Here is a 15,955-nt window from a genome sequence, read left to right as displayed (position 1 = left end):
ACTTTGTCCCCACGTGGGGTTTGTTGAAATGCTCAGAAGAAATCTGATTGGTTCTTACGAACACTCTGTAAAAAGCTCTTTTGTGAATAAAACGACCTGGGCCAGGGGCTGGAGACAGAGAGATTATTATATGCACCCTTCCCAGAGTCTTGCTGGTTCAAGCCTCGGTGTGTATTCTTACTAATCAGAGTTCAATCCTTCCTTTACTTTGGGAACACCTCAATGGGGGAAGAGGAGCTCATTGGATGGATAATAGCCAGACTAGCTACATGGAGCCTCCAGGTTGAGGGACTGCATATCTCAGCTGGTGACAAATGGCAGGAATAGGCCCTTCGGGTCTGCTTGGCATAGGAGCACCCAGGAGTAGAATGTAGCAATTAGAAAAGTTTCACTGGGAATTCAGTGTCTTCAATGAGCACCGGAAGCTTGCTCGAGAAAGGTTACCCCCAAAAGGGAGAGGCAATCGCACAACTCTGACACTCTGATCCGACTCAAGGCTTTATTGCAATGCTCTTCACAGTCTGACACAGCTGGCTGGATCCCCACGGAACATGGCCACCCCCACCCCACAACCACCCGTCACCCTCCCAGACGCGATACCCCAGTTGCAGGTGTCGAAAAGAATTAAATAAGTGGACGGATAATTTCCAAAGGAATGGTAGAGTTCAGCTTTCAGGCCCAAATGGCGATGGGCCGTGTGATGTGCAGCCCAGCCAGCAGGGGGAGCTGGAATGACGGCAAGGTTAAGGCAGGGAGTCAGAATATGGGGGGAGAGATAGAAGGGGCTGGGGGTGGTGCGAGCAGCTGACGTTCTCTCTCTCTCTCGCTCTACTTGGTGAACTTGACGCTCTCCTCCTGCTGTCGGATCAGGCAGGAGATTGGGCTGGCGATGCCGCCAATCAGGTTCCAGTACTCGTGGAAGCTGATGAGTCCGTCCTGATTCTCATCCAGGTCACAGATCAGTTTGTTGGCAGCTTGCTTGTTCTTGGTGTCCTGGATGGGGGAAAAGGGGGAATGAAATGAGTCAGAAAAGTGGGACTGGGAGACCTGGAGCCTAAGAGCGTAGACACTTCCACCACATGGGGAAGCAGAGGTCCACCTTACTAGATGTCGGAAAAAACACTATAAGTAATTCAGAAATTAAATCGTTATAACAAAAAAAAATCGCTATGTAAAATAGCATAGAATTTTTTTTGTTCTCCAGCGCCATCTTGTGTTGCATGTTTATAACGCATTCAAAACGTTTCACTAACGTAGCTGGGTTTGCAACATAGCCTAAGTGTGAAATAGTCCAGGTTATTCTTTTTGTGACAGATCGTGAAGCTGAGGCTCCAATACTTTGGCCACCTCATGAGAAGAGAAGACTCCCTGGAAAAGACCCTGATGTTGGGAAAGATGGAGGGCACAAGGAGAAGGGGAGGACAGAGGACGAGATGGTTGGACAGTGTTGTCGAAGCTACGAAGATGAGTCTGACCAAACTGCGGGAGGCAGTGGAAGACAGAAGTGCCTGGTGTGCTCTGGTCCATGGGGTCACGAAGAGTCGGACACAACTAAACGACTAAACAACAACAACAAATTCTTTTTGTGACCGTTCTGTTGCTTATCATTGCTTTCCATCTAATTGCTGTGTAGCTTGTACCCCTTTAAGGCTTCCCCATTCAGGTCCTGCCTGACTTGCTGTGGCACCATGAAACGTTATTCCTATCATTTCTTCCCATCTCAGTGCTGACCTGCTTGCCATTGGGGAAAATGCCAGATTCTTGCTTCTCGTTGGTTTCCCATCTAGAGTGGAGGCTGCCTGGCTTTCTGTCGCCCCCCACATTCCAGCCTCTAAGTGCCGCTTGGACTAAATATTGCACCCACTTTCCAATCAACTTGCAGATCAAATTGTTACTATGCTGGCCCGCGGCATGTGGTCAATGGACTAGGGGGACTAGGCTAGTCCCTTTGATATTCCCCTGGTGCCTCCTTCCCAAAGCCCAAAAATCTTCTGCCCAGCTTCAGGAAGGAAGCATGATGCTCACATGTGCGAGGTTGGGACATCATAATGTCACCCCCTCACAAGCTGGCGCCTCTAGCCCTATCTGTCCCCCTACACAAAATTTCACCGCACACTGCTGGTGCTGAGAGACAGTCATTGCCAACCCGTGTTGGAAAACCTGGGCTAGACGCAGGGCTGGATTTAGGTTTGATGAGGCCCTAAGCTACTGAAGGTAATGTTGAAGATTCATTCCCCGTATCTGCAGTCATGGGATTGTTGTCTGTCACATGACTGTGTATGTTTTCATTCCACAGAGTGGGAAGTGACGGAGACAGGATGTTTGTGTTACTGTGTGCAGTGAAGTGGGACTATTGTCCTGTGTTCTTTCTCTTTGCTGTCTCATGGTGGAGAGAGAGAGGGAGCCATGTTGCAGTGCTCTGTGTGTGTTTATATGTAATAAAGTAGATTAGCCAAAATGCTGAGTTGCTGAGGTCTGTTACACAAGCTACGAAGACTCTGCGGATCCCTAAGTGTGTCGGTTGGCATCGGTCGCTGTGATGTTCAGGCTGAAGAAAGCTCTTGAAGCTCCCGAACAAAAGACCAGGAGGGAGAGAACAAGCCAGTTGGGCATGTGTCCTACTCGAGTGTAGGCTGACCTCCTGACACTTTATATGTCCAGCTGTCCTTTGTCAACAATAAATTGTCACTGTTTTTGTGTGTTGAATATATGCAATATGGTATTTTATCAACCTAATAGGTATCTAAAGTCATTTGCACATAACAAAATACATACAGTGGTGCCCCACAAGATGAACGCCTCGCAAGACGGAAAACCCGCTAGACGAAAGGGTTTTCCGTTTTGGAGGCGCTTCGCAAAACGAATTTCCCTATGGGCTTGCTTTGCAAGACGAAAATGTCTTGCGAGTTCCTGCGGGTTTTTTTCCCTCCCCCCCTTTTCTAAGCAGCTAAGCCGCTTATCAGCTGATCCGCTAAGCTGATAAGCCGCTAAAAGCCGCTAAAAGCCGCTAAACCGCTAATAGCGCTAATCCGCTAAGGTGTCAATGGGTTTGCTTCGCAAGACGAAAAAACCGCTATACGAAGAGACTCACGGAACAGATTAATTTCGTCTTGCGAGGCACCACTGTATTTTATCAAAGCAATTGTTGAACTGAAATACAATTAAGAAGAAGTATATTAATAGTAGGGACACGGGTGGCGCTGTGGGTTAAACCACAGAGCCTAGGACTTGCCGATCCGAAGGTCAGCAGTTCAAATCCCCATGACAGGGTGAGCTCCCGTTGCTCGGTCCCTGCTCCTGCCAACCTAGCAGTTCGAAAGCACATCAAAGTGCAAATAGATAAATACGTACTGCTCTGGTGGGAAGGTAAACGGCGTTTCCGTGAGCTGCTCTGGCCACATGACCTGGAAGCTGTACGCCGGCTCCCTCAGCCAATAAAGCGAGATGAGCGCCACAACCCGAGTCGGTCATGACTGGACCTAATTGTCAGGGGCCCCTTTACCTTTACCTTTATATTAATAGTGAATGGGGGGGGGGGCAAGAGAGTGGGGCCCTAAGCTATAGCTTGTTTAGCTCGTACGTAAATCCAGCACTGGCTAGATGGACTGACGGTTTGATCTGGCAATAGGTAGCAGCTCCCTCTGAATCTCCCTCCATCCTTCATCTCACCGTCAACATGTGGTTGAGTTCATGCTTGAGCATCTTCCGGAAGCCACCCTGGCTGATCCCCCGCTTCTTGCTGCAACAGCACCCTTTGCCGGCGTACTTATCGTAGTTCTTTGACAGCGTCTGGATGGCCCACTCCAGCTCAGAGGGGTCCCCGCCCATGATGTCTCCTCCTTTGGTTCCTCCTCCCTTGCATCCTAGAGGAAAAAACAGGAAGTGCGTCATCGATAAGCATCCCTCCCCAGTTCATGGACAGGACATATTCCCCGGGTGTGGGGAAGCTTGGGGCCTCCAGATGTAGCTCAGAATGCCAGGGGAAATAGGAGATCTGTTTCAGCAACATCCGGGAACCCAAAGATACCCCGTACCTTATACCACGCATAATATTTAGTACATAAGCCATTCTTTAAAGGGTTTCACACAGGGCCGTCTTTAACATATGTGCCGCCGGGGTGCAAAGATCTGCCCAGGGCCCCCAAATTTAGTTAATTTTGCTTGCACAGCGCCGTTGAGTCTGACAAGTGCCGCCGCTGGCGCAGCACGTCTTTGGTAAATGAGCGCACCAAGTCAAAAGTCCTTTAGTGAAACAGTAGGTATTAAAAAACTGCTTTTATTCTCACCAGTCTTTAGGTACACCACAGGTTGTTGTCTTAAGTATCATTAAAATAGATCTCTTCCCCTATGTAATAAAATGTAGTTGTTTGGGACAAAAATTAGTACATAATTATGTGTACCTAACTGAAGCAAAAAATGCATTCCTGACTTTCTTGCACGAATGTAAGTAGCTACTGCTGTAAAGGCCGGAGGGATAAGGAACCAGGATGTTGATTGGTTAAGCAAAGGCCTGGTTAAAAAGGAATATTTTTGCCTGGTGCCTAAAGGTGTATAATGAAGGCACCGGGCGAACTTCCTTGGGGAGAGCATTCCACAGATGGGGAGCTACCACAGAGAAGGCCCCGTTCTCGTGTTGCCACCCTCCTGACCTCTCGAGGAGGAGGCACACGAAGAAGGGTCTCAGAAGATGATCTCAGGGTCCGGGTAGGTGCATACGGAAAGAGGTGGCCCTTGAGGTATTGCAGTCCTGAGCCATTTAAGGCTTTATAGGTCAAAACCAGCACTTGGAATTAGGCCCGGAAACTAATCGATAGCCAGTGCAGTCGGACCAGGATTGGAATATGCAGCTGTCTCGAACCTGCCACCTTGGTATTGTTATCACCACTGACAACTGTGCTAACATTGCAGGGGATGATTGCTTATTTTATTCATTTCAGACTACTTAATCGTAAAGAAAACCAGCCTGCAGTGCAGTTCACAAAGAGAATAAAACGATAACATTATGAGCAAAAAAAGTAAAAACAACTATTTGGAGCATTAAGCAACCAAGAATAAATTAAAAACATGTTGACATGCATCATCATCCAACATGTCTAGGTAGGCCTGTTGAAACAAAAATGTTTTTAGCGGGAGCTGGAAAGAGGACGGGGAAGGAATGATGACTCATAGCAACCAGGGTTATCTCAGGGTGCCCTGACGTTGCATCATTCTGCAGGGAGATGGATGTCTCCAGTGGTGGAAGTCACTTCCTGGCTGGAAGATCCTTGAGCAACCAACATATTGTTATGAGTTTGTGAGTGCCAGACTATAATCCTTGGCTCTAGCTAGTGTTATAATCTAATTAGGTCTTAGGGAGCTAAACTGTGTGCTAGACACGTCTAATCCCCGGAAGCAGCAAGTGTTAACATTTTATTAAATCAAGCTACCTTCCTCATTTGTTAATCCCCTGGGTGACGGGCCATTAAGAGAACAAAGGGATCAAGGGGAGTTGATATGAGACGGCAAATGGGTGGGGTCCATCTCCCACAACAGAGCTTAGAGTAGAGAATGAGGAGTTAGGCGACACAGAAGGACCTTTTGGGGGGTATTAATTCTGTAAACCCCTCCATCGTAGGTTCAGGTTGTACATATGTGTGAATAACCCATATATCATAAAGACACCACAGTCTTGGCTGTGCCCAATTTTCAAAAGGAAACGCAGACTCTGAGTGAGAGTGTGGAACCCGTGAAATCTCAGACCAATCAGAGATGCGGCACTTTGATGTGCAACAATATTCCCTGTATTAGTTTCATACCCTCCTTTGTTTCTTTATGGCCGTTTAAAGTTCCCGAAATGATGTCCCAAATCTGACACTGTCTCCTCAAATAGGTATCTAGATCAGGGTCAGGGAATTTCAGGCCAGGTTGTCGAATGCGGCCCTCCAAGTCTCTTAACCTGGCCTCCATAAGTCTCCCCAGGTCACCCCCTGGCATGCAAAGGAAATGTTCAACCACTGAGTTTGCAACAGAGCCTTGCCTTCCCAACAGTCTCCCGTCTTTCCTGCACAGCGACCTCCAGTGGCTGCTCCTAGGAATGCAAGCCAACCGGTTTGCAGGATCCATCCTTCTGCCCTGCAATCTGCCTATCTTTCCTTCCTTCCTTCCTTCCCCTCCAGGTCGCAACACCCACACTCCAGCACAGGCGATTAACGATAATTATATTTTGGCAGGAGCTTTGCCTAGCCCCAGTGAGGCGGGTGCCGGGAGCGAAATCCGCCGAACCAGTCACCAGGCCTTCGTTGGAATGGAATGCCGCTCCCTCCCAGCCAATCAGAGCGGGCGTAGGAGGGCGAGAAGGAGGAGTGGTGCCAGGCAAAAGCCGCAATTATGGGCTATCCTTGCAAGGCACATCGGCAGCACAGGGTTGATAAAAAGGTACCCGCTGTGTTGGAATCCGCTGTGTCCTGAAATCTCACCTTCCTATCGCTCATTCCATCCCATCCTTGGGTGTGGAAGCTGCCTGGAAAGGCTGGGAAAACTGAAGCGACTGAACGAGGGCGTTGGAGAGACCAAGGTCACTGTACATCAAAAGAACATTAGATGCAAATGGCCTTTCACCCAAGGAATTCTGGGAGCTGCAGATTCCATGCAGGTTCCCCCAGGATGTGCAGGGATTTGCAGCTCTGCGACAGGTGAAGTTCCAGGATTCAATTGGGGGATTCAATTTAATTGTAATCTTAAACTTTTCTTATGAATGGCTAATATCTGTCCTTGTGAGTTGTGAACTGTGTTATACTACTTGTGGTTTGTACGAGTCCGCAGTTTTATTTGATTTGTTTTGTTGTGTTGTGTTTCATGATGGGCGTAAAGCCGAATAAACATTTTGATTTGAATTGGGGGAAGACAGATGCTTTAAGCCCAGGGCTCCCACTGAGGGAGACTGTTTATTTATTTTATTTTATTTGGTAAAATAAAATAAAAAAAAGAGAGAGAAGATTTTGAGCCATTTTCCAGTAAATTCGCCAAAAAACACACACTTCTGACCATGAGCTGCCATACATCTGGGTTTTACCAGACATTTCCCCCCGGTTTTCTGAAATTCTGCGCTATTTTCGAAGGACTAATCCTGGATATGTCTGGGAAATTCCAGGTGTATGGTAGCTCTACATTATCCCACTTCAAAAACTCAAGCATGAACATAGGTCAGTGCTGGAGAGAGAGTTCTGAGGGCCAGCCAGAGAGACACGGAGGGCCACATTTGTGGAGTGGATAGCAATTATGTTTTCTCCTAGGCTCAATAATCCATACAGCATGGCTATTAACAGTTATCAAATTGACTAGATTTATTGCACGCCCTTTGGAAAAGTTTCAAAGTCCAGAGCTGCTTCTCCCAGGAAAAAGGGAGGAGCCTGAAGTGCTCAAAGTCGTTAAGCAATAAAAGCCTCATTAAGTGTTTCCCCACAGGATGTCACAACATCCAGGAAGAAGGAAAAAAAACCTCCCACAAAATACAGAATAAGAAGGTGGGAGTTGGCCTAGTTGTTACCTTTCCTGATCTGGATGTCACCTTCTTGATTTATTTATTTTTAATCATAATGATGCAGTTGTTTACACAGATCTCCTCCATAAGTGACATCCTGTTATTTGTGGAAATCAGGGCGAATTCTGCCTGAAGGGACAGGCATCTTATATTTTCCTTCAAGCACCAGGAATGGGAAATAAATTCTCTGTTGCCCCTAAGTGGAGTTTGCAGGGGGCAGGAATCAGAACACCTTAGAGGCTCTCGTGACAGGCTGCAGGGATCTCAGCCAGCTCTGATCTCCAACAGAGGCAAAAGATCTAGAGGAATGAGCCTAATGTGGCCCTCCAGTTGTCTCTATGTGGCCCCCTTGGAATGCCTTCTCTGCAAGCCACGCTCCTCACTGTCTCACACCCTGAGTGTCTTTTCCTGGCTGGAATCAGTCCTTGAACTCTGATACTTACCGTATTTTTCACTCTATAAGACGCACTTTTCCCTTCCTTACTTTTTGTAAGGGGAAATGTGTGTGCTTCTTATGGAGCGAATGCAGGCTGTGCGGCTATCCCAGAAGCCAAATCCCTCTTGCTCTTCTGGCTTCTGGGATTCAGAATATTTTTTTTCTTGTTTTCCTCCTCCAAAAACTAGGTGAATCCTATGGTCTGGTGCGTCTTATAGAGCGAAAAATACGGTATATTCCTATTAGCAGTAATAGCAGTAATACAACAGCAGCTGTATTGTATTGTACAGTCGTATCTTGGTTCTCGAACAGAATGCATTTTGAGAGTCTGTTCGACTCCCGGAACTGTTCTAAAACCAAAGCGTAGCTGTCCTGCAGCCAATCGGAAGCTGCCGAAGTCACGCCAGACGTTAGGCTTCTGAAAATCGTTTGAAAACCGGAACACTCACTTCCAGGTTTCGATCATTTGGGAGCTGATCTGTTTGGGAGCTAAGGCATTCAGCTTCCAAGGTACCAGTATAGTATAGTATAGTATAGTATAGTATAGTATAGTATAGTATAGTATAGTATGTTGTTTAGTCATTTAGCCGTGTCCGACTCTTCGCGACCCCATGAACCAGAGCAATCCAGGCATAGTATTAATATAGTATAGTACTAAAAGTATTAGTATTAATTAGATGTGTTAGTTATTGTTACCCAGAGGTCTTCAAGCGAATTACATTTTAAAAGCATTTATATAAACATCATAAAAACATAGCAATTGCTTCTTGCTTGCCCAGATAGAAAACTGAATAGATTCTAGTCTATTTTACAGAGGTAAAATTTGCACCCATTGCTCCACCCATTTTGCCTGTGGCTCCACCTACCACTGACATGTGGCCCCTCAAAAGTTGCCTGGAAGTGAAGGTGGCCCTCAGGCTTTGAAAAAGTTCCTGGCCTGGTGGTAAGAACAGTCTTAATCAGATGCTTCTTGGGATATGATTCTTATCTTATTATTATTATTATTTTTAAAGTAACAAAATGCTGATTAAATTAAAGGCGGGATGACATTTCTGGATCACCACCTGTTTAGCAATTTGGTCCTCCGCCCTCCTCAAACTAAACTCTTCCGGCCTACAGTTCCAATCCCAAACAACGCTTAGACATTTGGGGAAGATTTCAATATCACTCCTTCCCAAATGTCCCATCAGCAGAATAACCTGAAGAAGGGGTGAGCGAAGAACTCTTAGCAGGTCTCTCCAGCATTTTTGTTACCATTACAAAAAAAGTATCCTAGGACATTGTAGGGATTCATTCATAAAAGAGCCACAGGGATTCATTCACATAATGACCACGGCGATTCATTCATAAAATAACCTGGGATCCATTCATAAAATAACCATTGCCAAAACATGGCAGAAATTCTGAATGTGATCATTTCCCACTCGTCTCCCTGGCAGGGATGTTCCGCTTTGGGGCGGATATTCCACCCTATTGGCCAAGCTTCTCATGGAGATTTTTCGCCGTCAAATTGACCCCATCCGGGTGCCCTGCAGCCCATTCTGCCCCACCCTTGGAATTCCTCCTGCCCTTAGATGCCACCCCACTTGTGAGCGCGTATATGTGACACGTCACTGCCAGCTGCATCGCTCTGGGATGATAAAGCAGGAAAGTGTGGGAGGCCGTCCCCACCCACCACGATAGGGTACCAGGACAGGTTCCTAAAACTCTTGCCCAACCACCAGGGATCTGGTCTCTCCGGCCCATCCTGACTCTGTAGAGGAATGTTTTGATGCAGATGACGGCATCCTGCAAATTAGGCGCACATGCGCGAGAGGAAACACATATAAGTTGTCTACTTTAATTCTAGCAACGGGGGTGTTATCCAACATGGTACCGCCTGGATGTCTTTGGGCACTGGCACAAAAGCACCCGCTTAGGGCAGAATTTGGCACACCGACATTCCAAATGGATCAGAGAGACGCAGGAAATGTTTTCTCTCACAGATAAGCCGGGTGAGGAGGAGCAGCCCAGGTGTGTGAGGTTTCAAAGGCTTTTTGTACCTAGCAGACTGAGCAAGAAAGGGCTTGCCCATGTCACACCCTCGATGGGTTTCTCCCTTCCTTCCCACCTGGTCTGGCAAGCTCTCGCAAGGTTGATTTGATTTTCAAGAACATCAGGAGAGCCTGGCAGCAGGATCAGGCCAAAGGCACGTCTGGGACAGCACCCTGTCCTCACAGCAGCCAACCAGATGGGAAGACAATGCAGGGCGCATGACAGCAGTGGCGTAGTGTGGGGGGTGCAGGGGGGGCCAGCCGCACCGGGTGCAACATCTGCGGTTAGGGTTAGGGGGGGCAAATCCATGGGTTAGGGGGTGCAAATCCACGGGTTAGGGGGCGCAAATTACTTGCCTTGCCCCGGGTGCTGACAACCCACGCTACGCCACTGCGTGACAGCAACGCTCCCCGCTTGCAGTTCCAAAGGACACATGATTCAGAGCCTTGGTTGTTCCCGAAGTTTAGTGTTCAGCGGTAGACTGCCTTAGAACATGGAGGTTCTCTTCTGAGCATAGCAAGAGTTCTTCCTAACCTGGAATCTTCCTGCCATCGCTACCTGTGATGGGTGGGAGTCCTCTCTCCTCAAAGGAAGAGGGTTCAGCACTCTGCACATGGTTAAAGGTGCCTTCCTCTTTCCTACGAATCTGTATTTCCTGGCACGTTGTTGCCCGGTCTAAGTCACAGCATGCCAGGGAAGCCCTCTTCTAAATTCCAGTTTATTATTTAGAGCTCATCAGCAATTTTAACCAGGTTGCTGAGGCAGTATAACAGGGTGGATTCCTGTGGGCCTGGGAACGTTTTAATTACTGCTTCCAATTCATCCCAGCTAGGAGCAAATGTGCTGTGTTCCAACCCGAACCCTTAACCTTACTTTTGGGGGTGTACCGCCTGATGATAAAAGCAGTCATTTTAAAAAATAAATAATACTAGATCCCCCAAAGTTGTGTCATTCTGGCTGTTTATTCTGTGGCTGAAGACCCATTGCAAATTCGGTGGCTGCCTACACACTTATCTGTCCCTGACTCATTCTTTTTTCAAATGAGAATTCATTTATTTTAAATATGTATACAACACATCTCCACGATTGGGGCTCAAGGCAACTTTCTGGGGTAATAAATGATCGTGGAAAAAAAATCAATGAATTAATGAGAGGAAGGGCAGTAGCTATTGGAAATATGAGAAAGCAAGAACTGAAATTGATACATTTGCTCATTTTTGGAATCCTCATTTTTCCAATTTGAAATTTGAGTCTCCACATTTCTGCAGCAATTAAAAAAAACCTTGTGAAAACCCACAAGCATTTTAGAGTGGATTTCACCTAATAATTTTTTTTCATATACAGTTTTGACAAAGCTACACATTTTTGTAAGCCTTTTTCCCTAATAGAATGCATTCTTCTAAGTTATTTTCACCAAGGCATCAACATCCATGCACACTTTGCCCTAATAGAAGATTTTTTTGGTCAACCTTGGTTGGCTGGAGAACTGCATTGCAAAATTCAGAGAAAGTTCAGTTGCGAAAGACAGCTCCATTTCAATTCTCAGATCATTTCAGCAGCCGCAAACCTGATCAGCTTGCCTTTAAACTTGAACTGAATTGGAAACCACTACCACCCATGTCTACTCCTCATCATTCCAGTTCCAAAGAACATCCTCTTCTGCTGAGTTATGGAAGCTCCTTGTTTTCCCAGTGGACCTTTCAAACGCCTTTGCCCTGTCTTTTTGAAAATCCCAATTTGGAGATGGTCAAGAGCTGAGAAACAAACTCACTTATGGAAGCTATACTTCTGACACTGCTTCCTGAAACATGGGGATCTTTAGATGGTGTTGGCTATTTATTTTAGGATGGTTGGATGCATATCCAGATGTGGACATCTGCGTAGAAGCTTCCTTCCTGGCTGTAAAGACGTCAGCTTTCAGAACTTACATGAAATGTCCCACAGAGCTATTGGCAGACCCACGTTGAAAAAGATTCATTCAGTACAGAGGGGTAGGCAAACTTTCTTAGAGGAGAGGCTGTGAACTTCAGACACAGTCCACAGAGAAGTCTCTAAGTATTATTGCTGGGCTGTGATTGTTCATATTTGGTGAATCAAGCTGAAACTTGCCGCAGTGTTTTACCCTTCCCTCCCTCCCGTCGGCTGTTTCGACAGTTCGACACGATCTGAGCCTCTTTCTGAAAAGTGTGTGCTCCTTTGAACATAGGAAGGTATGTTCATACAGAGTCAGACCATTGATCTATCTTGTTCAGTATTGTCTGGCAGCTGCCCTCCAAGGCTTCGGGGAGGAGACATTCCCAGCCCCACCTGGAAAAGCCATGGGGTAGTGATCCTGGCACCTTCTGTGGGCAAGAGAGTTGTACCCAGTAGTCGGACAGGGTACTGGGTTGGCAGGGGGTTGGACTCGATGGCCCTTGTGGCCTCTTCCAACTCTATGATTCTATGATCTGCCTTGCATGTCGAAGGTTCTGAGTTCAAAATCTGGCATCTTAAGGTCGGACTGCATCCTCCAAGCGGTGTTGAACTTCCGCTATCATCTGTCCTGACTGTTGTCTGAGGCTAATGGGAGTTGTAGTCCAAAATGTCTGAAGGCCACCATGTTGGGGAAAGCCCTCAGCTAGATGGACCAATTCATTTATTCTGCAACGATTCTGTGCATGCTTACTTGGGAATAAAGTCCAGCTCTGTTCCGTGGGACTTAGGTCAATGTGTAATAATAATAATAATAATAATAATAATAATAATAATAATACCCTGCCCATCTGACTGGGTTGCCCAGCCACTCTGGGTGGCTTCCAACATATATAAAAACATAATAAAACAGTACACATTAAAAGGCTTCTCCACACAAGGCTGCCTTCAGATGTCTTAAAAGTCATCCAAGTGGCTTAAAGGTCATTCCTTTTTTAGGCTGTCCTAGGACCATTAAGGGACGCGGGTGGCGCTGTGGGTTAAACCACAGAGCCTAGGACTTGCCGATCAGAAGGTCGGCGGTTTGAATCCCCGTGACGAGGTGAGCTCCCGTTGCTCGCCCCTTTTCCTGCCCACCTAGCAGTTCGAAAGCACGTCAAAGTGCAAGTAGATAAATAGGAACCGCTCTGGCGGGAAGGTAAACGGCATTTCCGTGTGCTGCTCTGGTTTGCCAGAGGCGGCTTAGTCCTGCTGGCCACATGACCTGGAAGCTGTATGCCGGCTCGCTCTGCCAATAAAGCGAGATGAGTGCCGCAACCCCAGAGTTGGTCACAACTGGACCTAATGGTCAGGGGTCCCTTTACCCTTTACTAAGACCATTAAACCTAATCTGATATAGACAGGCAGCTGCCTTTCATCCTTGGGAAGGGGGCACCTAAACCAATGTGCCCTTTCAACCACCATCATCATCTCAGACAGGTGGCCAAGAGCAATGGGTTGGGTTCAGCCCAAACGAATTAGACCCTATGGAAATCCATGTTTTCAAAAAGCGGTTAGCCATGGCTGGGGATAAGCAAACATGTCGGCTTCACTGTTTCTCAATTTCTCATTTCCCCAGTATTAAAGTTCTCCATATTTCCACATCTGGTTGCAGCTTCCTTTTAAAATCCTCTTGAAAACTCACCAGGCTTTTCCTAAAGATTTATCCTGATACACACATTTTTTTCATCAAGCAATCTTTGTCAAGCCAGCTTCGCAGATGTGCTATGCACATTTATACACTTGCTTCACCCTGTCGGGCGCGTTTTTCAGACACATCGCTGCACCGCAAAATGTGGAGAAGTGCAAGTTCTCTGCACAGAACGCCTGTCCTTAAGAGCCGGTTGCTGGATCAGGCCAAGAGCCCATCTAGTCCAGCATCCTGTTCAAACAGTGGCCGACCAGAGGCCTGCAGGTAACCCGCAACCAGGATTTGAACACAAGCCCCACCTGTGGATCCCAGTAACTGGCATTCAGAGGCCGCTTAGTCTCTCTTATACCTAAGCTTAAAAACTTAGGAAGTTGCCTTGTACCAGAGCAGATCACTCATGGGCCATCGGCTGACCACATAGCAAATAGATTCTTGCTAAGAATGCTGGACTGGACATGATCCAGCCGAGAGGTGCTCACAACCAGGACTTGCGCACTTGTTCAGGGGAAAGGCTGTAGCTCAGGGGTAGATGGGATGATTTTCATGGAGAATGTCCTCAATTTAATCGCAGACATCTCCAGGAAGGGATGGAAGGAACCGATTCCCTTCCCCAAGCTGGGAATTGTGGACAGTTTTGGTCCTAGATGGAACTTTGGTCTGACTCAGTAGAAGACATCTCCCTATAGTCCAAAGGTATCATCAGACGCAGATTGGTTAGGATTTAGATCCTAGCTCTGCATAACCTTAGCACACATGGGTGGGATTCTGCAACCCAGCAAACGAAGGAGATTTCACAAGACTTTGAGCATAGCCCAACTCGAGTCAAGACCCAGTGGTTTGGTGAGACCCTAATACCACCTATGGGTTCTTTATCCCTTTCCCCAATTCTGGTCCCACCCCCCAACCCCCACATCTCTTTCATCCCAGGTATTTTTGCTTCCCAAGGACATTTCGTTGGCACGCCAGTCGGACGACGGCACTTGCTCCACCAAGACCTGTAGAGACACGTCCTCAGAAACTTCCTAGCTACATTCCAGGCTGAAAGAAGACCAGCGTCTCGCTGTAGGGTCCTTAGAAAGAAGCCCTTTCCCCCCCTGCGATAAACAAACAGACGGCGATGTGTTGGATATTCCTTACCTGGCATGATTGTGTTGTGGGCTGTGTGTCTCTCGTCGACCAAAAACTTCTGAGTCCGTCTGCCTGTTTCGTCCTGGCGCTGGCAGGAGTTGGGCTATATGAGATTAGACACCACCCACCTCTTGAATCCGCCCAATGCCTGTGTCACGAGGCCAGTCCCAACTTCCTTTTAGAGAGAAACATTCCCTCCCCCCCTGTGGCTCAGACACTCTTTTTGGGGCGTTCCTCCTCTGCAACTCACCTGGCATCAGCAGGCAAGCCATTGCAAAACCAGAGGATGCGCCTCATGGTTTTCTCGTTCTTCCTGCTGGTGATGCAGAGCATCGCCCACGCTCTGCGCTGGTGTGTAAGGCCCAAGGTATGGGCAGCCAGAGCAGCCAGGGTGTATTAAAAAAAACCTTACACACCAGCTATGCTTTAAACAAAAAAGTATTAACCCAGTATCCTGTCTCCAAGAGGGGTCAGCAGCCTCAATGGTTAACTTCATTGTCGATGGAGACAATTGGCGAACAGAAAAAGAGGGATCTTAGTATATAGATGGGCCTCTGGTCGGAATAAAATTGCTGCGTATAGCTGGACCGTTGATCTGAACCAAGGTCTCGGTGATTCATTGCACTGCCAGTGCTGATGGGCTTTTGGGAGACAGCTGGGTGCAAAGAGGATGTTTGGCATAGATGGGCCTCTGGTCTGAACCAAGATACAGTGGTACCTCGGGTTAAGAACTTAATTCGTTCTGAAGGTCCGTTCTTAACCTGAAACTGTTCTTAACCTGAGGTACCACTTTAGCTAATGGGGCCTCCCGCCGCCACGTGATTTCTGGGGAGGGAGGCAAAAAGTGCAATTTCAGCCCATTCACAGTCTAATCCTTCCTCCTGTCCATCAAGTTGATATCGATGCCAGTGATGCCAACTGATTGACATGGGGGTGTGGTTTGGGGGAAATGGCCTTTTAGGCCAAACTGGGTATATTAGATAGACAGGTGGATAGCCGTGTTGATCTGTCATAGTCATAATAAATAACAAGGTGAAAGATGGAAAAATCTTTTTTAATAATTCCAGTGGCACCTTCCCCCAAACCACATCCCCAAACCACATCCCCATGTCAATCATTTGACGTCACGGGCATCGATATCAACTTGACGCACAGGGGAAAGGATTAGATTGTGTATGGGCTGAAATTGCCCCTGCTGCCTCCTTCTCCAGAAAACTGGTATGCAACTAAAGCAGCA

General features: G+C 47.2%; 1 protein-coding gene across 1 annotated transcript; it reads right to left on the bottom strand.

The window, feature by feature from the left end:
- Window positions 1-485: 485 nt before the first annotated feature.
- On the bottom strand, window positions 486-14,881 carry LOC310833449 (protein S100-A16-like). Its single transcript, XM_083716191.1, has 3 exons — window positions 14,728-14,881; window positions 3,670-3,863; window positions 486-993 (listed from the first exon to the last, which is right to left on the bottom strand). The coding sequence occupies exons 1-3, from the start codon at window positions 14,732-14,734 to the stop codon at window positions 829-831; spliced, it is 366 nt and encodes a 121-aa protein (XP_083572317.1). The 5' UTR covers window positions 14,735-14,881; the 3' UTR covers window positions 486-828.
- Between the last annotated feature and the right edge of the window lie 1,074 nt (window positions 14,882-15,955).

This window comes from Podarcis gaigeae (genome assembly GCF_964106915.1).
Source record: "Podarcis gaigeae genome assembly, chromosome: 16".
Lineage (NCBI taxonomy): Eukaryota > Metazoa > Chordata > Lepidosauria > Squamata > Lacertidae > Podarcis > Podarcis gaigeae.
Note: the sequence above shows the minus strand (reverse complement) of the source record. Positions and strands in the feature narration are given on the sequence as shown.

Coding starts and splice junctions, on each gene's coding strand:
- LOC310833449 (XM_083716191.1), bottom strand. Junction 994..3,669: donor AACTCAACCACATGTTGACG/GTGAGATGAAGG, acceptor TCCCCCATCCAG/GACACCAAGAACAAGCAAGC.